The sequence below is a fragment of the Miniopterus schreibersii genome (genome assembly GCF_964146895.1).
Source record: "Miniopterus schreibersii genome assembly, chromosome: 10".
Classification (NCBI taxonomy): Eukaryota; Metazoa; Chordata; class Mammalia; order Chiroptera; family Miniopteridae; genus Miniopterus; species Miniopterus schreibersii.
The window spans coordinates 20,945,942-20,971,962 of NC_138110.1; the positions used below are offsets into that span (position 1 = coordinate 20,945,942).

The window sequence follows — 26,021 nt, forward strand, 5'->3', positions numbered from 1 at the left end:
TAGCATGTTTTCAACTTAAATTAATTTAAATTAATAAGTACTTTAAGCTTTCTGATGTTCCTGGCAGCTTTCTGCCTTTTATTTGTAGTGATAATTCAGTCTGAAGGAAATAAATTTGGCAATTATTTTCCATTCCAGCTTTCATATGATACAGTTCACATCTCACCTTCTACCTACCAGTTCTCACTTTTCAGTGGTAGACAGGTTTTCACAGTCATATAGTTGAATTATTGAATACAGTAATTCTCATTTTGCATTCAAGTCACTCTTAAAAGATGTTTTCAGCAGCATTGTGTTTTTCAAATCCAGTTTCTGTTTTGCACAGATTGATTGCTGAAGAGTAATCATTTAATTTTCTGTTTTAAGAAGAAAGATGAAACTTATTTTTTTCTCTAGGAGTGAGGGTGGGGGTTGCCAAATAAAAATAATAATGTGATTTAGATCTTTCAAGCTTTAAATAATCATCTAAAGAGATTCATGAAATTGTTACTGATAATTCAACTTGAACAAGCCCTTCTTTGGTCCACTTTTGTACTTATTATTTCTTTTTCCTAGAATACTCTTTCTCAGATACCTGCACAACTCACACCCTCACTTTGTTTAGGTCTTTGCTTAAATGTTACCTCCTCAGTGAAGCTGTCTCTGACTACCCCATCCAAAATCAGAACCCCTTCCCAGCACTCTTCATTTTTTTTCTTTACCTTTATATTCATAAATGACAGTTGTTTTAGGAGCACTGTGATAGTACTTCATACCTCTAAGATAATATATTGTTGGAATAACTATAAACTTTAACCCTATAATGGAATAAACGCTTGTGCTTCTATAATACCTCAGTAACTCAGTCCTCAGGGAACCAAGCTTTCTTTTAGAATTGATTGCTTATGAAAGGAGTTATGGACTGCCTATTATTCTTGGTCTGGAGTGAGTTGTGGTCGTCATGGCTAAGAACAAAATGGCAGCACTGTTTCAAGTACAACCCTCTGGAGAAAAGGCAGAAATACATATTTTTTTTTAGCAGAAGAGTTTCTACTGTTGGTTCTGGAGACCCAAGAACCCTTCTAGTTGGGAGAGAGGAGCTGTCTCATCTTAACCACCTCCTTATGTGTATTAGTCATCTTAGGCTACCGTAACAAAATGCTATAGACTGGGTGGCTTAAACAACAGAAATTTATTTTCTCACAGTTCTGCAGACTATATGTTCAAGATGAAGGTGCCGACCAGATTGTTGTCTGGTGAGGTCTCTCCTCTTGGGTTGCGGACAGCTGTCTTCTTGCTGTGTGCTCATATCTCTTCTTTATATGTTCCTGGAGAAAGGAGGGGAGCTCTTTAGTGTCTCTTCCTATAAGGACAGTAATCCTGTTGGATCAGGGCTGCACCTTTATGACATCGTTTAGCCTAATTACTTCCTTACTCTATATTCAGCCACACTGGAAATTAAGGGCTTCACCATATGAATTTTGGAGGGACACATACATTCATTCCATAACACGCTGCATCCCAAATTATTTCCACTTGTGAATTTGGTTGAATTAAGCAAATGTTTTTTAAGAACCTTTTAAACATACAGGTACTAAACTAGGTACCAAGGAGGCCAAAGTGAATTATGCCATGCTCAAGAAATTAGTATTTTAGTGAGGGAGATAAGCATGGATACAACTAACTAGAAAAATGTGGTCAGTGTTTTCTCTAATTTTGAAGGGTGAGTAGAAATTTGCCAGGCAGATTTATGTAGGAAAGAGAAATATAGGGCAGGGGGTTACCATGAGCAAAGGCATGGTGTCTTCAGGAAATGATCAATGTGGATAATGTGTTGAATAAAGTGGAGAGTGTTAGACTTGAACTAGAAATTTAGACTGCTTTCTGCTGTTTGTCTTCCCTGAAGGTGCTATAACATTATCTGAAAAATATATAGAGAACCTAATATGTTGCTTTCCATAATGAAGAATAATGTTTTAGAAGACTAGGAATGATTGGCATTTATAATCTACAAGAGACTAATTGTATAAATAAAATACAGTGGTACAGAGACTAAATGAAAATACAACAGAACAAAAGATGTAGGATGCTACTAAAGCAGTATTTAGAGGGAAATGTATAGCCTGAAATGCCTATCTTGGAAAAGAAGAAAGGTCTCAAATCAATTATCTCAGCTTCTACCTTAAACAAGTAGAAAACAAAGAGCAAATTAAATCAAAATAAGGAAACTAAAGACAATAATATAGAACAGAAATTGATGACATAGAAAACAGAAAAGCAGTAGAGAATATCAATAAAACCAAAAGTTCATTCCTCAAGATCAATAAAATCAATACACCTCTAGCCAAGACAGTATATTGAGTGATTTTCAACTATATCCCACACATGTGAAAGTTATATTGTGGAGACTCTGGATTCTATTATAAAACAACTGGCCTGTCTCTGATAGGTCAGGGAATAACATATTCTCCTTACTGGGGAACCAGGGATTAAACTGAAATACATTTATATAAAAATCAAAGATTTTAAATTGGACTATAAATATAGGACTGGGCTATCTCAAAACTATGGTGTGCCAGAGAAACACAATTTTTCCATTGAGTTAAAATCATCTTAACCACCACTCTTGAGTTTTCCTGCCAGAACACATCTCTTTCTTTTAAGAACATCCATCTAACCCCAACACCTTGACTCCAGATGCTCTGCTCAGTTGCATGACATGTGGCATTTCCAGTGATTCTCCCAAATGGAAACTACATACTGACAGCCTGTGGTCTAGACTAAACCCAGAAAGGAACTGAGTATTGTTTGCATAGTGTTGTTAAAAAGTTACAATTTGTTGCTAACATAGAACAGTTTCAGAGTTGGGATAGCTGGTAACCCAGAGCCCATATTTCTGCATGTCAGTAATCAATTGGAACTGACCAGTGGCTTTTTCCTTAGTCTTCCTGTTAAGGGTTTTTACATAATTTCTCTCATTTAATCATTGCAGCAACTCTTATTTAGCAGCTGTCACCATCATCATCACCGTATCTAAGGAAACAGTCTCATAAAAGTGAAGTGCCCAAGTTCACACACGTAGTAAGTGGAGGACTGGTGTTAAACACTTTAAAACACTTTGAAAAGGAAGTTATATTTATCTCTCACTTCAATTGAAAAAAAATTATTAATGTCCATAAATATATTGTGTGATGCCAACTATAGGGCCCTCAGTAACAAGTTCATCACATTATTTAAATTATGCAAGGTTAAAATTTCAATTTTCCCTAAATTCCTTAAGGCTGAATTTAATCTAGGCTACTTTCTCTTTTCTAAAATGTTGACATTTATTGTCTGTGCTGTCCAAATAGGTTACGAATAAGTAATTGAGGAATATGTTCATTTTAACACTATTTTCCTATTTAAGTACTTTAACATGACTCCCTTCCAGAAGAATCACAAGTAATTGCTACCAGAGAACAAGGAGAGGCACTGATGTCTTTAGTTTTCTGTTTTCAGAAGGAGCACAGAATTTAAACTCCACTTTGAATAAAAATTGTCCATGATTTAGATAACAATTTGTATCTTTCATCAAGAAACAAATGTCTCTTCCTCACAAAGATAGACTTGTATATTCTGGCTAATAAATATTTACTTTTGGTTTGAACAGATTAGATTCTTTCATCCCAGACTGTTTGCTTCTATGTAAATAGTATTGTTATCAGACTGGAGCTAGTGTTTTCAGCTTTCTGCACACAGGCTACTTGACAAATAATTAAATACAGCTATTATACAAGTCAATTGGAATTAAATACTAACTTATGCTATGGGTTAAGGTCGCGTACCTTACTCTACTAAAAGGAAGGAAAATATTAACCCTCCCTACTTTAGCTTAAATTTTAAAAGAAATTAAACATTCATGTTTTTAATAAAGTAAAACGCTTTTGCCCAAAGCGTTCTTTTTTGCAAGAGATGGGGATGATGGTGCTGATGGTAAGAGAGCATCTGTTACTGTTACTATCTCTTTTGGTTGAAGAATGAGCAAAATATCAAAGCAGTTAGGGACAGCTTAAATAGGTGGAACTTTGATGTCAAACAGACCTTAAGCAAGTTGCTTTCCTTCAGCTTCCTTCTCTGTAAACTATGGATAGTAATTCCTGCCTTACAAGTTACCCTTGACAATAATTTCTGTAAAGGCCCAACCCTGTACTTGGGATGTAATAGGCACGCTCTAGATGGTTCTGTCACCCTCCTCTTCTTAATCAGCATCAACAAAATGACTACGGTTTTCACTGTCATGAAGATATATTGTGTGGTGGCCATATATTCCAGAGCAAATATTGTGGCATGTGATTTGTAAGCAAATGGTAGAAGCACATTAAGAGAAATTTAAGTATTCAGTGTGTGAGGAAACTTTACAGTAGGTTGCTTTAATTGGGCACTGTCCAAGAAACTTAGAATCATGTATACTCTTTGGGCCTAGTATGTCTGCACTGAATATTGGTCAAGTGCCCTTATCAATTGTGATAAGAGTTCAGTGAAAAATCTATGTGTGGCCCAAAGATGCCAAGCTTCAGATTTTAGGTAACTTTGGTAGCAAACTACAGTTCAGTAATAGTCTTGTACATGAATACATTGAGATCATTATGGAATGGAAGGAGCACTGGGTTGGGAGTCAAAAGACAAGGATTGTTCTCTCAGCACTCTCCATGACCTTGGTCAAGTTATATTTTTCTTCTCTTGTTTTTCCTCAACAGTCAAAGTTGGGGGGCTGGATGACATCTTTAAGATCCCAAATGTAATGTACCAGTGCCTTTCAGTATGTTGTAACGGGATTGGCTTGTACAAAAAATAGCTATAGGGCCAGCAGAGGGAGCACAAAGCATGAATTTATACCTGGATCTTAGGAAAATTGGGGAGCTATATGTGGTTAAACATTAGCCACAATTCTTAAAACAGGAGATTTCTTATCCAGTTATGCCCAACTTGATTTGAGCTGTAATTTTGTCCTGAAATGGTGACATTTTTACAATTACTGATAAAATTTTACCTCTATAATTATTGGTAAAACAGAGCTGTGTTCTAAAAAGACATTTTAAAATGGTTATTTGTGAGGATCACTGTGGTTTATGTTTTGTATTGTTAATTATATTTTAATTTACAAACATTTATAATTTTCTCATATCAGAAATATTCTGGTTGATACTATAGTAACTGCTGTTTGGACTTAACTCAGAATTAAAAAGGGCTGTGGCTTCAAATATTACAGGCTTTTAAAATGCTACATCAGCCCGGCCGGGTGTGGCTCAGCGGTTGAGTATCGACCTAGGATCCAGGAGATCGAGGTTTAATTCCCAGTCAGGACACATGCCTGGGTTGTGGGCTTGATCCCTAGTCAGGAGCATGCAGGAGGCAGCTGATCAATGATGACTCTTTCATCATTGATGTTTCTATCTCTCTCTCCCCCTCTCCCTTCCTTTCTCTGAAATCAATAAAGATATGTTAAAAAATAATAATAAAACCCTACTTAAGTGATACCTCATTTATCTAGCATCCCTGGCAATTATGGAATTCCACATTTTCCAGATAACAAAAGTATATTTTATGAAAACACTATCTTAAAAATTATTTGAAAGTATTTCAACCAAGACACCTTGCTGTTGCAGGCTTTCTCAAGTTTTTAAGTACAAGACCTTGTGCACATTTGCATCTTTTTCTGGATACTGCAGGGATGTTGCCATGAACTTGGACCATTGTACTAAGCAGTAATGGAATGCTGAGTTTGCTCCTACTTTGATGTCAAAACTCTTCTCGTTTTTTGATTTTACTATTACATTTTCCCCATCTCCGTATATTCCCATCCTGGTTTCCCCTTCTTCACTGATTTTATTATGTAGAAGTTTTACCTGAGGAAGGTAATAATTTAGCTTGTTTAGAATTGTGTTAAATTAGATTAATTAGACTTAGAGTTGAGTTCACAGCTCTCTCTTGGGCATTGGTAACCATTTCATGCTAGGAAATTTTTCTTTGTGGTTTTGGTTTGTCTTTAGAGTGAGGATGAGTCATGGTACAGGTGGGTTTCCTATGAAGTTACTATAAATATACATATTTAGCTTTTTGAGTTTTCTAAAGAGTATTTCTAAACTTTAATTCTGAATAAATTTTATTCATCAAAAATCAGTCACATATTTTAAGAATTTGATCAGGATGTTGAAAGTGGGGACAGGGAATCACTAACTCACAGGAAACATTGCAGAGGATTTGAAAGAAGGGAAGGGGAACGGACATCTGCCCCCTTGAAATTGTGTTCATAGAAGAAATGGCATAAATATACAAGCAAAAGTTAAGGAAAGATATATGTTTAAAATGTGTACAGCCAGTATAAATTTGTAATGAAGTACAAAAAAGTTGAAAGGACATTGAATCGAAAGGATAGAGCTTTTGCAAATATAAAGTCATTGATCGGCTGCCTCCGGCACGCCCCCCACTGGGGATCGAGCTGCAACCCGGGCATGTGCCCTGACCAGGAATCAAACTGCGATCTCCTGGATCCTAGGTCAATGCTCAACCGCTGAGCCATGCTGGCTGGGCCAAATATAAAGATTTTTAATAGTAACGAGGCTGGCAAAAGTTGAAAAAAGGCATTTACTAGTAAAGACCTATAATTCCAAGTAAGACTTTGTTCCTATAGCTTCTCAAAAACTAATTATATTTGCTAAATTAAGATTAAGGGCTAAGCAAAAAGAAATCCCTAAGTTCTAGTTGGGATCCCGAAATTAAGGGTCCATCATCCAGAAAACATCTTCCTGATTAATTGTGTAATAAGAGTAGATATTCCGCAGCATTTCTAAATACAGTTATTAGTGTTGTTTCCTGTGACCATCTTTATTAAATCTGATAGGTGGTAAACATACTTTAAATGGTAGGTTTCCCCGAAAGGAAATTTCTTTACACTAGGAAGTGCCTTACAACTTGTGACAGTAACTTCTAAACTGTCCATCCTGGCTCCTCTTGTGTTCACTATGAGATAACCCCACTTTCCAAGTGAATTTTCTCACTAAATGTTATGAGTCCTAATTGTCATCATAATGAGTGACATTGTGCTACAGAATTTTTTTTTTCAGGGGTAGGTTTGCAATCTGCTTGGCATGCAATTTTCTTAAGGGACGAACAAAGGGTGACAGAAAGGCAATCTAAATTCTTTCAGTCAGAAGATCTGTTTCTATTCTTTATAGAATATATTTTCTAATAGAAAAGAGAAAATACAATAAAATATGTTATTAAGTATATTATGCACATAAGAGATATAAAAAGTAAGTCAAAATTAGGGATAGTTGTGTGTTTTTTGAGATAATTCAAATTACCAAGGTTTTCATTTACTTAGGTCAATCTTATTAAATAGCATTTCTGACCAAATTTACTCAAAACTAGAAGAACCTGCTTAAGAAAATAATCCTTTTACTTATTAGATATTTTTGTTATATATTTTCCTACTGAATTACTTTAAAGTTAAAAGCACCAAAAAAATTTCTATGAGTGACTTTGTGAAAAATAAAAGTAATTGTTTTTAAGCTTAATATTAGATTCTCTTTTTTCACTCCCTTGTATATTTGGTATAACTATGAGGTCATATATTGACAGATCATGTATTTTATCTGATATTTTTAAAATATTTTCACTCATTAATTCATATAACATATTTTTAAACTTAGTCATCTTTCAGTTTTCCTTATTTAGTTACATTAACCAGGAGAAATTCAACTTCTGAGTTTCAGCGTGTTTTTAAGAAACATTATTAGTTGAATACTTTGCCATGTTGCATGACTAGTTATTTTTGGTTCTTCATATAATTTTTGGTTATGCAGTCAGACAGTGAAGATCATACTGGGCATTGTTACGGTAACTTCAAGTTCTTGCTAAGGTAACTTGTGTGTTTTTGTGGCAATTGCAGTTCAAGGTGTGCATTTTTGGTGGGAACCTTGCTTACTAGATTTTATAAATGCGTATCTTTATATCTTTTGCTTTTACTTCAGTTTTTGAAGAAAATGAGTTACTGAGTTTTTCTTAGAGCACTGAAATATGGAGCAACATAGATTCTAATGGATCATGTGGCATTCAGTGTGCTGATGGACACATCTTCCTGTGCATTATGCTGTATACTGCTAGTCCACTAATCATTTGCATTTTAACAAGCCTTACTCTATAGCAAGCTGGTGATAAGGTTTTTTATTTTGAACTCTGCCTTCTATGCCATAAAATCAATGCCATTTTACCACTTGTCTTGGATGCAAATGAATTTTAAGCTAGTTATTATGTATTTAAAATAATGTTTATGGTTATTAAGCCAATTGAGTGTGAATGAATGGGCAGTTTGCTCTGCTCTAACCTTGCTTCTTTTTATAAATGTCGGTGTTCTTAGCAAAGATAATTACGTAGTTAGCCATCTCCATTTTAATTTTAGGTCCTTAAAAATTAAGATTTTTTTTTTTATTTTACTAAAAACAAAGACCTTGTTTCCAGTTTTGTAAGACAGGAATACTGATGTATTTCTTTTACTGGAGTAAGAAAGATGGAAGAGAAAAAGAAGACAGACAAATATTAGCAGCAAGCATATTTGAGACCCTTTTGTACGCACAACACTGTAAAAAAAAGTTATACAGTCAAGGCCTTAAATGAACTTCGTATATGAAAGAAAAAAAACCATGTGTACAATATATATAGTAATTTAAGAGCATAAAACAGCGTATTTAAAACAAATAATTAATATTATATAACTTGATAGTTAGGGAAAACCTGAGTAGTTACTGTTTCTGTTATATTCTACAAGTACTAAGGGGCATGTTTTATAAAATGAATTTGTTCTAATCTTCACAGACTGATACATTTTTATATTATTAACAGGTTTTAATCCTCTGCCCGTTCTAACATTTATTAGAGCCACCCAATACCTGCCCCTTTCTCTCTCAGCCTTTTTCCCTCACCTCTAAGTTGGTCTGATTGTCCTCTATTAAGGCTACCTGAATCTTGCCCTTGGTGATCATTGGTCTGCTCCACTTTCTCTGAATAGATAGGGGGATTTTTTTCATGAGGTGAAGAAGAGAAGTAGAATGAGGAATAAAAACATTCTCTGTGAAAAGACCAGTGTTTCAAAAGAATTAGGTATCATCTTAAACTCTCCAGCAGCTACACACATTCACCTGCATACACTCCAAGGTGCCTCTTTCCCCATTCCTCCAATACAGTTACACGGTAATTTTAGGTTAGATCAGTAGTCAATGTTCATACCGTTATAACCAGGTATTATTCACAGGTGGACCATACAGTATAAGAAATTGAAAAGACACCCCCCCATCCTAGTCTGTGAGAGATTATTTACAGAAATATACCTGATAATAGATTTGTATCTAAAATATGTAAAGAACTCTCACAACTCATGAAGAACAACAATATGGATTTTTTTTTTTTTTAGTGGCAAATAATTTGAATAGACACTTCACCAAAGAAAAACATGAGCACAAGAAAACTCACTAGGGGAATGAAAATTAATCATACCCAACAGAAAGGCTAAAGTTAAAAAGACTGAAATAAAGTGCTAGCAAGAATGTAGAACATACAGCTTGGCAGTTTCTTACAGAGTTAAATAGCATACAACCCAGCAATCCCACTCCTAGGTAGTTATTCAAGAGAAATGAAAACATATGTTCACATAAAAACTCGTACAAGAATGTTTATAGCAGCTTTATTCATAATAACTCAAAACTGGAAATGAACCAAATGTCCATCAGTGGAAAGATACACAAATGGAGGTGTGTTCATACAGTGGAAAACTACTCAGCAATAAAAAAGAATGATACACAAAACAATGTGGGCAAATTTGGGAAACACTCTAAGTGATAGAAGCCAGACACAGAGGAGTACATATGCTGTGATTCCATTTACATGAAATTATAGAAAAGGTAAAACCATAGTGATAAAATAGATCAGTGGTTGCCTGAAGCAAGGTTACAGGGATGGGCATATTGGAGGAAGGGATTGACTATGAAGGGCATATGGGAACTTTTTGGAATAATGGACATGTTCAATATCATGATGATGGTGACAAGTTACATGAAGGTTTATATTTTTCAAAACTCATCAAATTTTATTCTTAAAATTGGTAAGTTTTATTATATGTAGATTATTTCTCAATGAAGCTGATTAAAAATAAGGTAAACAGCAATGTAAGACTGTATTTAAGTGCCATCTAAGTAGTCAAGAAGTTGGTGTAGTTCAGAGGCAGGGAGAGCACAGGATAGAGGAATCTTTCACAGAGGGAATGGAAAACCAGCAGCTTGGAATTCTTCTGCCTTGAAGGAGAGACAGCATTTAGATGGGCCCAGAGGAGGAAGGAAGGGGGTTCCTGCAGGAAAGGAATCAGCCTGCAAAGGAGAGCGCATGAAGCTTGGTGTAAAGAGATTTGGTTTCTAAACGTAGCTCTGCCTTTAATGACTTTAATGATATTTTGTATTTCTTTGCATTTTAATAGCTCTTTGGGATTTATAAAGAAGCTGCTGCTGTTATTATTTTCTTTAAGGCATAACTTTGTTTTCCTGGGCCTTCTCCCTACTCTTCAGCTCCTGTATTTCTCTAGCATGTCCAGTCACATTCTCAGCCAGCCACTAAGTTTTCCAAGTTAGTCATCATCGGTGATTCCCTTTTTTCACTCTCTGTGTCTTCCAAATAATTCATATTTGCTTTAGTTCAAGGGCACCTCATCTCTTACTTTTAGCAGTATAAAAGTTACTTAAAGGATCTTTCTGTTTCTGCTCTTGTTCCCTTGCCAACTCCTGTCCATCCTTCTCTCTTGGGGCAGAGGAATCCTTTTAAAACAAATGTAATCATTATCTACTTGTACCTCACTGCTCAAGTCTGATTTCCAAACTTTGCTTTTAGGAGCCTCTGGGTTCTATGGCAGGAACTCTATGGCCACCATAAGATGAGAGAGCCCTAGCTGGTTTGGCTCAGTGGCTAGAGGGTCGCCCTGCAGACTGAAGGGTCCTGGGTTCGATTTCGGCCAAGGGCACATACCTTGGTTTCAGGCTTAATCCCTGGCCCTGGTTGAGGCATGTGTGGGAGGCAACCAATCGATGTGTCTCTCTCACATTGACGTTTCTCTCTCTCTCTCACTTCCACTCTCTCTGAAAAGGAATGAAAAAAATATCCTTGGGTGAGGATTAAAAAGGAAAGGGGAAGGGGGAAAGGGGAAAGGGGAAAGGGGAAAGGGGAAAGGGGAAAGGGGAAGGGGAAGGAAGGGAAAGGGAAAAGGAAAGGGGAGGGAGGGAGGGAGGGAGGGAAGGAAGGAAGGAAGGAAGGAAGGAAGGAAGGAAGGAAGGAAGGAAGGAAGGAAGGAAGGAAGGAAGGAAGGAAGGGGAAAAGAAGAAGAAAGGAAGGAAGGAAGAAAGAGAGAGAGAAAGAGAGGGAAAGGGAGAGAGAAAAAAAGCATTAGGGAGAGATTGAGGATATAGACGAACAAGGAATATCAGTCACCCTTCCTTCCCATTCCTCTCCCCACACCCCCTACCTGAACACCAAACACAACAGCTTGGCTTTTGGTCTCTTTTTCTTATTGTCACCCTGCTATCATAGAACACCTCTGGCTTTCAAGATGAAGCCTATGGTGTAGGTGAGACTCTGAAGAGGTGCTTTATGAACTGTCCCACTATTACGCAGCCATATTGTGGTGCTCCATCGTGTACTTAACACCTTATAAACGTGTGTGCTGTGCTGTTTCCTGCACCAGCAACGCTATGCTCAGGTTTCTCTGTCTTCCTCCATGCTTTTTTTCTCTGCCCAGATTACCTTTACCATTGCCTCATTTGCTTGGCTAACTCCAGATTGTTCACTCAGATTCAGCTCAGGCATTATCTCCAGAATGAGGTAGCCCTCATCTATGTCCCCACAGCATTCCACACTCATCTCCATCACTGCCTGGCAGTAGAACCTTCTATGTAAGTGTATCCTCTTTGACCTGACCACGTCTTTCAGGAGGAGGGCAGGACAAACACCACTGTATCCCAGGAAGCTTGTACATTGCCTGGCACATCATAGGTTCTTTGTAAATATTTGACTTGCTGTCTCTCTCAGTGACTTGACAAGCTGCAATGCAGACCTCTTAGCATGTTTTGTTTTGTTTTTTAACAGGCCCCTGCCTATCTTGCCAGCTTCATTTCATCTCTTGCCACCTCTCACCTCCTTGGTCTTTCACTGTTCTGGCCTTGTAAGCTCTTAGTACTTTTCTAAAGTCTCTCTGTGCCTTTCCCCTTATCCACTGTTTCCCCTTTCTGAATTGCTCTCCCTCCGCCTTTACTTTTCTCAGCTAGCAAATGCCCTGACCCTCAAGGTCACAGTCAAGATAGATTTTTCTCTGTGAAATGTGCCTAACTTCCTCTGTGTTCCCACAGCACACTCTTCAGACCCATGGCATTCTCTGGTTTCAGTATTGTAGACACTTTTCTTATCCCGTTAGACTTTGAGCTCCTCGGAGGCCAGGAACTGTGTCTCTTTCATCATTTAGTAAGACTGATGTTCCATTAGCTTCTCACTCCATATAGAATAAAGACCAGGGCTTTTTTGATGTACCATAGTAGCCCTTCAGTCTGTCTTCAAACTGTTTTCATTCTGGTCTTGTCTCCTGCCACCAACTGTGCACCCTAAACTGTAGCCCTTTTCAGCAGCTTGTGGTTTTCTGAGCATGTTGCAGGTTGTACTGACTGCACATATTCTATTTACATGCTGCTTTCTTTCCTGAATGCTGTCTACTGGCAGGCACTGTTTTCTCCAGGATAGTGTATTCTTTTTATCCACCTTTTTAACTGTATATAATATTTCAGGTGTACAGCAAAAAAAAAAAAAGAGTAATATGGCAATCTCCTGTGTATGTGTTCAGTATAAACAAAAGAACATTTGGGGTGGGGTGGAGAATGCACACACTCATTGAATCCCTTATTTCTTCCTCTCTGATTCCATTTCCTTCTTTCTCAGAGAATAATGGCTATCCATGTGTAATGTTTATCATTTCCATATATATTTTATTATTTCCTATGTTTTACTGTAAAAGATACGTCATATTTTTAGCATGTTTTAAACACTATATAAATAATATCTCCTTGTTCACATTCTTCTACAAGGGCTCCTTGCTTGTAGAACAACATTGTTTTTGAGATTTATCCATATTATTACATGTGGTTTTAGATCATTTTAAATTGCTCATAGGATTTCATTGTATGAATATCCCACAGTTTACTCATTCATTCTGTTCTTGATAAGTTTTTTTCAGTATTTCATTATTAAACCAATTTGTAATGAGCTTTCATGTACAAAGAGAAAAATCTAGTCTTTTTCTCATTAAAAAGAAAATTCTGGCAGCCCTATCCTGACTGAGTAGATATTAAGCACACTTGAAAGTTATTTTCACTTATTTTTAAAATCCAAATTATCCTTTTATAGGCACATCACGTATTACTTACTCTAGCATTAAGCTAGGGCTGGTACTAGGAATACAAAGTTTTAAGCAAAAGTTATTTTTCTCAGCAATATGCAAGTCATGTCTCATATAAACTTAGGTCACTTTGCCTTAAAAATGCTAAATTAAAGCCAAAATTAGAATTGAAAAAAACAAAACACTAAAATTTGAAAGCTCTAGCTATAAGACCAGGGAAAAGCCTATTAATTTGTAGAAGAATAACAACTTGAAGTGTGAATTCTTTGTTTCTCATTCATGATAGAAAACTGGAAGTGACCTCACAGCATCTTTTTTACACCAGCTTTCTTAAAAACAGCTGGAAACAGTAGCCACAACTACTTAAGGTGGACCATTTCAACATTTTTATGCCCTTAATAGTCAAATTTTCCATTATGCCCAAGTGAAAGAGCTTATGTTTGAATTGAAGCTAACTTCCTTGTTTTGTCTCCTAACAAGGAAAGAGGATTGTTAGGATTCTCTTTTAAAATATGTAAACTAGCCTTTCTTCTCCAAAGGAAACAATTTTAAATCCTTTTTGCTTCAATTCCTAGGACTCATTTAATAATTTTCCTTTACCAATAATGAAAGTTATCATAGATTACCTCTTTTGTCCTCTGAAGTTACACTTTTAGGACACTGAGTCCCAGGTTTGTTGAACCCACAAAACAGTGCCTGAGATCTGGTATTTTGTAAACTCAACGGAGTATGCGGTGTTGCTTCACTTGCCCTCTTTCAATCTTACTAATACCAAGAACTCACTTCTTCCAGGTATGTTTATTATTTTCCCTTTCTATTTGGGCATCCAATTTATGCCTCTGAGTCCATGCACTAAACTACAGTTGACCACCAAAGTTCTGTGTCTCAAAAGAACATGTGAAATTATTCCAGAAAATGTACTGAAACCAATTAGAAAACTCCTACTGATTTCCCTGTTTATGTATTTTCATGTGAATATGTGTTATACACTATCCCAATATACTCTGACCTTTTTATTTTCATCACCTTTAAAATGATTTGTACATCAAAAAATATATACCCCGCCCTGACCCGGTGTAGCTCAGTTAGTTGGGCATTGTCCCATATACCTAAAGGTTGCCTGTTTGATTCCCAGTCAGGGCACATGCCTGGGTTGTGGGCCTGATCCCCCGGTAGGGGGCATGTAGAAGGCAGCCGATTGATGTTTCACTCTCACATCAGTGTTTCTCTCTTTCTCTCCCTCTCCCTTCCTTTCTCTCTAAAAAATCAATAAAAAAACTTTAAAAGTACACACACATACACACCCTAATGCAGTTCACTGTTCTGTTCTTTAATTCTTTTACTCAGCAGTTTTACTTCAAGGAATTTATCGATAGTCTCCCCTCAGGTAGGTTAAAAATTGTGTACAAAGGTATTCATTGCAGTACTATTTATATTTATAATACAAAAAAACTGGAAACATTGCAGTGATTTATAATGGACTAGTTAAATTATGGTATAGCCATACGCTTAGGTATCAAGTAACTGACACTCCATAAATGTTTGTTGAATGAATCAAAAAATATATTGTTAAGAAGAGACGTGCAGGTACAAACAGTTTATATTTTGTGGAATAAAAAAGATGGATGTAAATAGACAGTATTCATTTATTCTTGATGCATATAACATTTCTGGAATCATATACAATGAACTGCTAACATTAGTTACCAATGGGTCATGGGAATGGGCTTGAGTAGAAAGTATAGTATTTACTTTTAACTCTAAAAAGGAAAAACAAAACAAAGCAAGACTAAATTCAAATGGAGAAGACCCCAGAAAAATAAAATGATTGAAAAAAATGCACATACCCTTATAGATGGAATCTTATTTCCTACTTCTTTTTTTAAATACATCTTTATTGATTTCAGAGAGAGGAAGGGAGAGGGAGAGAGAGAGAGAGATGAACATCAGTGATGAGAGAGAGTCATTGAAGGGCCACCTCCTTTACACCCCCCACTGGGGATCCATCCCACAACCTGGGCATGTGTCCTGACTGGGAATCAAACCTCAATCTCCTCGATGATCAACTGCTGAGCCACGCCGGCCAGGCTTTCCTACTTCTTTATATAGCATTTTTATTCCAGTCTTCTCACTTTCCCCTATTTTGCCTCTGTGCTTTGCCTTCTATTTAGAAATGTCTTTTCTCTTCCACAAATCCTTTTTCTTCAAGATTCTATATAATATATGCCTAATCCATGGACACAGACAATAGTGCAGTGAAGAGGGGTAGCTGAGCCGGGGGGGGGGGGGGGAAGAGGGACATCTGTAATACTTTGAACAATAAAGATACATTTTTTTAAAAGATTCTATATAAGATAACACCTCATGAAACTTTGTTGGACTATTCCATTTCAAAGAAATTTCTTTCTTATACATATGCTTAGTACTTAATCAGTATTATACAATTTCACACTTATTCATTCAATAATTATTTCACTAATTATTTCTTCTTCCAACTCTACTGAAGTATAGATTTAGAGGAGTTTCTTGCACCTGTTACATTTGCTTTGTATAACATCCAGCATTACCAATCAATGTTTAAGGAATTTTTATTCTTGATAATGTTAAAACTTAATCTAGAAAGAATACTCAGTAGCCTTGTCTTCAGTGAGTATCCCATTTAAACCATCTGAAATAATTAGGGATTTTCCTAAAAAGATAGCCAGAGTAATATTTTATTTAGCAGGGTATCACTAAGAAATACTAGAGTAATATTTTTGGCATTTTTTTTAAAAGAACTACAAATTATACCTCAAATTTATATGGAAAAGTACATGGAATCAGAACTGCATTTATTTTTAAGCTGCCATCTAACCCAAAGAGGATTTCTTAATTCATTAGCTATAGTAGATTTAATTATATAATTATGTATATTTGAAGCATTTAGGATTGTTTTGTCGTCTTGGTGAATTGCCCTTTTATCATTATAAAATCTTTCTATCTCTAATAATAACATTCTTGCCCTGAAAGCCTACTCTAATATTAATAAAACTACTCCAGCTGTCTTTTTTTTGTCTTTTTTTAATGATTTCATCTTTTTTTTTTAAAATGTTTTTATTGATTTCAGAGAGAGGAAGGGAGAGGGAGAGATAGAAACATTAATGATGAGAGTCATTGATTGGCTGCCTCCTGCACGCCACCTACTGGGTATTGAGCCCCCAACCCAGACATGTGCCCTGACTGGGAATCGAATCTCGATCTCCTAGATCATAGGTCGATGTTCAACCACTGAGCCACGCTGGCTGGGCCACTCCAGCTTTCCTATGATTAGTATTTATATCTTTATTTGCATCATTTCAGTGTTAATTTATCTGTGTCTTTAAATTTACAAGTGTGACTCTTGTAAATAGCATGTGATTGGGTCTTGCCTTTTATCCAGTTTGACAATCTCTGCCATTTAATTGGAGTGTTTAACCCATTTATATTTAATGTAAATTAGCTTTATCCTTTGAAAATTGATCATTTTAGGTCTGTTAAGGTACATTTTAGAATGGAATAATTTTTACTCTGGGTTAGATTAGTTCTACTTCTAAAGCATGGCCTTTCCGAGAAGTCAAATGAATGCCCATGCTCCATGAATTTATCCACACCAGCTGATTGGCATTCCAGCATCCTCATTCTTTTGTGACCTCCAAAAGTCTCTGTTCAGTTTTCATCTCTTGGATAATTGTTTAACTGCCACACCACGTGGGATCTTTCTCTGTACTATACAGCTTACTATTTAGCCAAACACTCAGACCTTTTGGCAGATTTCTGGACTTCTCGCTTGCATTTCTCTCCCATCTGATAATTTGCCCTGTAAATTCCAGTTGCCACAGCACCCCCAAATTCATATCTCTGTCTTCTCAGCTCAACACAGTATTGAATGTGTACTGTTTGGGTCCCGCCATTATGAGCCACAGCCTAGAATGTTCCTCTAGGCAGAAACTCACCATAGGTAGATCTCTCTTCTTTTAGGGATCAGGATCCTGCACTTCAGATGTTGTATAACATCTGAAAACAGTTGTTTCATATATTTTGTCCAGTTTATTAGCTGATTATAAGAGGAGAGTTATTCAGTACCTGGTAATTCATCATAGTCAGAGGAAGAAATCTTATTATATGTATAAAATCATTCTTTTTGAGAAATATGAATATAAATCATAGACTCTATATTATACTAGAGAAATAATCTAACCCAACACATTTAATTGAAAGATGAGAAATTGAGATATAACAAGCTCATGTGACTTGTAATAAATTATACTGTGAGTTACTCATAGTCATTTCATAACCCAGATTTTCTAAATATTTGTCTGCTATTTTTTCCACTATAGCAATCTTCTGAAAATTTCTCCTATGTTTAAAATATAATTTTAACTTGTCAGTTTTTATATACTTTACAACTTTTATAATTTAAACATGCTATTCATTTCATTTTTTGTTACCTCAATAGTATTGTTAATCCTGCTGTTAACACGGGCATGAAAAAAGAATCATTGCAAATGTATTTTAGAATGATTGACATTCTGTGGAACTATATAATTTCACATTAAGACCTAGGAAAGGAGAGACAGTTCTTTTAAGATAACTGGAGTTTTTTATTTTTTTCAGTTTGTTTTCCTTGCTGTCTAAAAAACACAACAAAGTTCTGGAACAAGCCACACAGTCCTTGAGAGGTTCGCTAAGTTCCAATGATGTTCCTCTACCAGATTATGTAAGTAGTTACCTTACTTTGTCAATAAAAATTTTTCTTTTCATTGCTAAACTTATAAATAAAAATACCCCCTTTTCTTAACATCTGCCTGTGATCCTAGTGCCCTAGAAGTCTCTAATACACAAGAGTGGTATCGTAAGTCAAGGGTGAAAAAATTAAAGATTCTTAACAAATGATTGAAGAAAATCAACCCTAAACCAATGACTTTTAATAATTAGGACTCATTACCTTAGTCAAGAAACCCTCTCAAACTAATTACAGAAAAATAAAGGGAGGGGTTTTGTAGGAAATATGCAAAGGTTTCTCATTCAAGGGGAGGACCTAAACATGAATTTCTAGAGAACAAGAACTGAATATTGACAAACCATTGGATTCAAGAATATCCTGTCTTTCAGAGGCCATTTAGTTTCTGTGCTCTGCTGCTTTTTGCTTCAGTGTTGTTGTTCTGCTTCCTATAGGCCAGGTTTCTCCATTCACTGACTGAAATAGCGACCCCAACCCTTCCTCTTCCCAGCTCCCAACCCATAACATGTCCTTGTGAGTGTCAGGCCATTAGCTCCCTGATCAGAGTCTTCAAGCCCTAATTCTCACTTCCTGGGAAAGAGACTCTAATTGGCTTTGCTCAGGTCAGTATGCTACTCTAGTCTTGTCAGCCACGATCAGCAGAGAACAGCAGTAACACACTGCCTTCATTCCATCCACTTTAAAGATGAAGAGTGTAATGCCACTTGACCTCAGGATGATGATGGAATAGTATTATATAATAATAGGAAGGAGAGTGCATTATGAGCTCCTATGGGGCAGTGCCACTGTCTGTGACATTTCTTATATTTTGGGACATGGTGTAGGTGACTATGCTAAAAATTATCTTATCATAAACCACAGAAGTAGTTCATCAAGCTCTAATAAGGACCTCCCTAAATCCCCAGACAACAACTTAGTGGTTTGATATTTAGAAACCTTATGAGAGAATTTTTAGATTCTGATTTTGAAGTGGCGGTGCATACCAGACAGCTGGAGAGTTGTTTTGCTTGTTTCCTGTGGTTTGTTTCATTTCTAAATGGTTGTGCTGATATGAGACTGTGGGAACAGCACCCAGTCCGGATAGCAGTCACTGATAAACAGAGATAGCTGTGTGCAGCCACAGCCTGACTGGTGCTATTTTTCTTCTTTTATTTATTTATTTTGTGTGTATGTGTATGTGATATAATCTATCCTCCCATTAAGGTATTAAGTTTATAATTCCGAAGTACTTCTCTGACACACACACACATAAAAAGAGTTATCTTTTAAGATTTTCCTGCTAGTTGAATATTCTCACTTTTTAAAAAATTAGTATAATAGCTCACTTCTATCCGTACCATGACTTGTTATAAGAAAACTGTTTCTTCTTAATGGCTCCTTCGAAACTTTCGTTATGGTCTGAGTGGTGGTGGGGATTATGTTTATTAAGAATTTGAATTTGGTTCATCTGTAAATGTTTTGTTATTTTTGTACAATTACCATTTGATTCACATAGTATTTCTGTGTTGTTATTTCATGAAAATGTGCTGAATGTACATAGTCTTGAGGTTGCCCTAGCAGCATTCCCCTCTAATAAGAATGCAGAAAATTGATATTTCTTTGAAAAAATGGGTCATATTTAATAGTACTTGCCAATTAAGGAGGTGATGGTGCAATGAGAGGATGTTGAACTCTTTTAACAGACATATGAATTCTCCCATTGAACTTCACAGTTTTTGAGTCACTATTTTCTTCTTGCATGAAATTTTCACTAAGTAAAAATGAATTTGTTGCAGCATCTGTTTCCTAGAAATACTGGGGAAATTCCATTTGAGATCTGTCATTAACAGTCCTTATTTTAACATTTGTGTGTATGAGACTTTACAAAGCACAACATTTTCCGAATGGGTTCATGAACTTGAATTTTGCTGCCTTTCCTCAGAGTTAATTGAAGAGGGTGGGTAACACTGATTCACTAGTAGTGATGATAACTGCGAAGCACTCCTCCTGCCACTGATCTGAAGGTGATTAAAGAAAACAGCAACCTAAAAGTAAGCCCTGCAGTATGTTCTTTTGTGATAGCTCAGTGTTGCTGTTTTTTATTCGCCATTCCCATTGCTCTAACACCACGTATAAGTGATTTACACATTTAAAACCACATTCTCATTGTCACGCTCTTTTAAATTGGTCATTAACTGGGAAATAAAATATGTTCCTCCTTCCTCTTCCCCAGAAATTTTACTTAAGTGTCTTTGCCAACCAACAACCACATAAAATTCTGTGTCCTGGATTAATGCTTTGTACCACTCGTTTATAAAAGATGAAAAAGGAAAATGAGAAGGCCTTAAGGCAGCAGTAGTTCCCCCAATGTATACTTCCCACCCCAGGATTGGGTAAACTCCGGTAGCACAGATTTTGGATAAGTACTTAAAAGAAGGATATGTTTTTCTTCTCACTATAGTACATAGAGTACTTTCAGACTACCTAGAGGTTTCTGAGTTTATTAAGAAAATGTTTATTCTCATTATACTGTATAATTCACAAGCCAATTGAGTAACAACATAGAAAGCAAATAGCAAGTTACAAAAACATTAGTATTATTACTATAGTACAACTATGTTTGCCTGAATGTCTCAGGGGAAACCTGAAGCCTTCCACCAAATTCTGAATAATGAGGAAATGCCCTGGCTGCTTAAGGGGAAATAAAAAAAAATTGCACTCAGGTCCTCTGTGGGGAGAAAGAACGCCTGCCGCAGAGAGTGATAGCTAGTTCTGCAGCCTCTACAGGGGCAATAAAGGCATTTAGGAAGGCAAGTGAAGTTCAGTGGACTTGGCTAAGCTTCGGTGCCTTTATATCAGGGTTTTGTAAAATTTAATTCAGTAACTAAGGGACAGGAGAGGATTGTTAAAGAGTCTGTCAACAATTTTTTAAATAAACAACTTTGGTCAACAGAACCTCAATATAGAAAATAAAATGAAAATAATAAATGAGTTAGAGTTGCTTTTTAAACTATAAGCATGGTTTTTAGTTATGAATGTTGTCACAATGTCATATAAGCGTTGTTTTCCTAATTTCTAACAATCACCTTAGCAACTATTTGAGATGAGAAGACTCTAACTTTAATTCTAGGTGGACCCATTCGGAACCAAATTATATTGCCCTTTGATCATCAAAGGATTATTTAATCTTTCCTTATGTCAAACTCTTCTATTTCATTCCAAGCAATGAAATGCAAAGGCATAAGCTGGAAAGAACAAGAACCAGAATCAGAAAAACCCATTTCCTTTCCTGATTAAGCTAAGCAACATTTTCCAATACCCTTGCATCTTGACGGGGGCAGGGGTGGGGGGCAGTATCTGAGTAGCTCTCGCTGGGGGAATAATGTAGGTGGAAGTGGTGTCACCACTGCACCATCTTCCACACTTCTCTTCCCCTTATCATCTGCTAGCTAGATGCAGGAAATCCAGTGAGAGATTCTGAAGTCTCAGAGGCTGGCAGTGTCCAGACCCCTGAATCATCTCGTGGAAGGTGAACTGGGTACCCTATTGGATTGTGATACAAATCAACAATAAAGCTTTACTACATTAAAAAATATGAGCAAAGGGTCTGAATAGACATTTCTCCAAAGAAGTGACCAATAAGCACATCAAAAGACGCTCAGCATCATTAGCCATTAGGGAAATGCAAATCAAAACCATAATAAAGTTCACACCCACTAGGATGACTATAATCATAAAGGCAGATAATCACACGCGTTGTTGAGGGTGTGGAGAAATTAGAATCCTCATATAACTGCTGTTGAGAATGTAAAATTATGCAGCTGCTTTGGAAAACAATTTGTAGTTTCTCAAAAGACTAAACAAAGAATAACCATATGACCCAGCATATGGTAATAAATACCCCTAAGGAATTGAAAACATATGTCCATGCAAAAACGTGAAGGTTCATAGCACCATTATTCATAATAGACCCAAAATGGCAACAACCCAAATGCCCATCACTGGTCCATGCATAAATAGAAGGTGGTATATCCATACAATGGAATATTATACAACAATAAAAAGGAATGAAGTATGCTTACTTCAACAGTACATATACTAAAAGCATACTGATGCATGCTTCAAGTGGATAAACCTTGAAAACATGCTAAGTGAAAGAAGCCAGTAACAAAACGCCACATGGGCAAATCTTATAGAGATAAATACTAGATGGTTTGAGGTAGGGAGCCACTGCTAATAGGTACAGGTTTTCTTTTGGGGATGATGAAAATGTTTTAAAATTAGACTGTGGGGATGGTTCCACAACTCTGTGAATGTACTAAAAACAATTGAATTGTACATTTTAATTCAGTGAAGTCTGGTGTGTGAATTTTATCTCAATGAGGCCTTTTTTTTTTTAAAGGTAATACTTGGATCACTAGAAAAAAGAACAACTATTTGTTAAATGTAATAACAGACATTAGGAAAATAAATCTTATACTTTGAAAAAGTTAATATTTTCAAGGAAGGAAACATGTTTCTTGCAGAGTGACTTCACTTTAGAAACTGCTGAAGTCAATTAGGCAGTTACACAGAGGTATGTGTATTTTTCAGCCTGGTTTAAGAGCAAAAAAAATGGGAACGAGCAAAATATCCATTAATAGGGACTGACTGAATAAAGTAAAAATTTGTGCAGTGCAATATTCTGAAGCCATTTTTTTTATATCTTTATTGTTGAAAGCATTACATATGTGCCCTTTTTTCCCCCATTGATCCCCTCCCCCCCGCATCCACCCCACCCCCAGGCCTTCCCCACACTAATGTCTGTGTCCATGGGTTGTACATATAAGCATGTAAGTTCTTTGATTAGTCTCTCCTCACCCACTCCCCCACCCCACCTCTCCTCTGAGATCCCTCAGTCTGTTCCATGCTTCTCTGTCTCTGGATCTGTTTTGTTCATCAGTTTATTTTGTTTATTATATTCCACATATGAGTGAGATCATATGCAATATTCTGCAGCCATTTTTTAAAAAGTGAACTCAATCTATATGTGTTTATATGAAAAGATATAACACTTAAATCCAATTTTTTAAAACCCACACTTTCTAGTATACAGATTAAAGTACATGTGTGTTTAAAAATATGCATTGAATTTTTCTGGAATAATGTGCAAGAAGCCATTAAACAGTGGTTCCCTGTGGAGAGTCAGACTGAAGGGTAAGGAAAGTAGAACTTGATTCTTTTTACATTATATTCTTCTTCGTAGGTATAGATCTTGAAATCTTTTTAAAGTATACACACAATTTACTTTTCCCTCCCTTCTTTCTTCCTCTTTCCTTTCTTTATTATTTTCAGATAATTTTAGACTTACAGAAGAGTTTTAAAGAATTTTCATGTATCTTTCACCCAGCTTTCTCTTTTGTTAATGTCTTACATAACCACAGAACATTTATCAAAACTAAGAAATTAACCTTGGTGCAATACTGTTAACTAAAATACAAATCTCATTTGAATATTACTAGGTTTTTTGTTTGTTTTTTGCTGACAGTATTACACATTTCTCCCATTTTCTCCCTTTTTGCCCCCCTCCACCCAACACCTGCCCCACCCCAGGCCTTCCCCATACTCTTGTCTGCGCCCATGGGTTATGCATATATGTTCTTTGGTTAATCTCTTCCTGCCCCTCCCACCTCACCCCTAACTGATATCTGTTATTCTGTCCCATGCATTCTCTCTGTTCCTATTTTGTTCATCAGTTTATTTTGTTCATTAGATTACTACTAGTTTTGACATTAATACCCTTATTCTTTTCTAGAATCCAACCCAGGATCCCACATTGCATTTTGTTGTCATGTCTTCTTAGTCTTTCCCTGTCTTACATGGACCTTGAGACTTTAAAAGTGTACTGGTCAGTTATTTTGTACCATGACCCTCAACTTGGATTCATCTGGCATTTTCTCATGGTTAGATCAACATTCTGCATTGTTGGGAAGGATACTACAGAGGTGATATGCCCTTCTCAGTGCATCGTATACATGATGTTGGTATTACTGGTGATGATAGCTGTGTTTACCTTGAATACCTCACTAGGTGATGTCTGCCAAGTTTCTTCACTGTAAACTTGCCAACTTTCCCTTTGTAATTACTATATATTTTGGAGGAGATACTTTGAGATTATGCCAATATCCTGTTTCTGTTTAAACATTTTCCCACAAATTTTAGCATCCTTTGATCAATCTTGCCTGCAGCATATTTTACTGATTTACTAATGATTTTCTATTTGACTGATTTCTTATACACTTATTAAAAGAATTTTTCTGCAAGGAGGAGTTGTCACCTCTCCCCAATGTGTTTATTTATGCAGTTATTATTTATATCAGTATGGACTCCTGGATACTAATTTTATTCGCTGTTTTATAAACAAGGGCTATTACACTATTTCCTTGTGTAGGTAGTTCCAAGTTGGGCCATTGGGAGCTCTTTCAAGGTTGTGTCCTCTGCCCTTTGAATATGCTCCTGTCTTTTTTTTTTTCTTTCTTTCTTTCTTTCCCTCCTTCCTCTCTTTCTTCTCTCTTATTTTTTTTAGACCCTCAAGATGCTCCAACTCATCTTGTATTTCCCTCACTCCAGCCCTAGAATCAACCAGTTATCCGTGGAGCATCATGAAATTTGAATCAAGATCTTTATAGTTACTTTGATAATGTAGAAACTAGTGAAAACACCACCACCACACCCCCCCCCCCAAGCCAAATCTGGTGAGTAAGGTTGGTGAGCATCCCTAAAAAAACACAGCTGCTTTGAACTTAAATAGATCCCAAACCCCACATTGATTAGGTCCCAGGAAGTTTCTTCTTTAATACAATTGATTTTAAAATTCAAATAAATAAAGCCTGTGGCAAGTGAGCAAGCTCTCCATCTACCCTGCCCCTTTTTTTCATGATTAAAAACCAGGCCTGACTTTCAACATAAAAAGACCAGTTTTCTTGGTTGTATTGTAACTTGGCTTTGGATGCACTTCTGAATGAGCAATTCCAGAAAGGTTCTGAGAATGCTTGTAAGGACAATTTTTAGTTGGAGGGCTCACTCCCCTCTTGTTGAAAAATAATAATAATCCTTCATTCCTAAAAAAATACCTCAATTAAGGGAAAAAATATTGGCCTTTCTTTATTTCTGAAGAAGTTTGTCGTGTCCCTTTTTACAGAGTATGGTAGAATATTCTTCTAAAGAATTTTTTTAATTATCATTAAAAATACTTTAATAACTTTTATGTTGCTTCCTCTGGCTTATAAAAGGAAATAGGATGTGTTTGCATTGAAATCTGGCAATGATTAATTAACGTTCTAAGTGAAGTTTAAAGAATACAGAAAAAATAACCCGTGCATATTAAATTCAGTAGCAGTATGTGATAAATTTGTAAAAACCAGTGATCACGGTTTCCTTTTTCCCCCTTCTCATTGTAGTGAAAAAATTCTTACCTGCTGCTGTGCAGAGCTAATAAAAAAAACACCTTTTCCTGAAATTTTTCAAATTCTTTGTTATTTAAGAAACATTGTTTTTATTTTCTATTTGCTCAAAATTTGATTGTTTCTACCTCTCTCCCTTTCTGCCTGAGCTTGTAGTTCCTAATAGGAAGAAAAGAAGTCTACTATTTGGAATTTTCTTTGATATATCCTTGATTTACATGGCAAATAGAAAGCAGCTGTCTATTTAAACATCTAATTCTTGAAACCATAGTCCCCTCAAGCGTCATCTGGAAATAATGTAGCTCGTAAAACAAAGCTAAGAAGAAAAGGCAATGTTTGTTTTATGTGGGATGAATGATTTCTGTTGGGGTCCTTTAATTTGGCTATTATGAGGGTTATTAAAAAG

At 36.2% G+C, this 26,021-nt stretch overlaps 1 protein-coding gene across 6 annotated transcripts in view; it reads left to right on the top strand.

Annotated features, from left to right (window-relative positions):
• DYM (dymeclin) overlaps window positions 1–26,021 on the top strand; it is a 277,415-nt gene that overhangs the window by 181,779 nt on the left and 69,615 nt on the right. For all 6 annotated transcript variants that reach the window (XM_081148364.1, XM_081148366.1, XM_081148361.1 and 3 more), the window contains one exon: window positions 18,068–18,170. In XM_081148364.1, coding sequence (XP_081004490.1) covers window positions 18,068–18,170 — 103 coding nt within the window. The remainder of the gene's footprint in view (window positions 1–18,067; window positions 18,171–26,021) is intronic.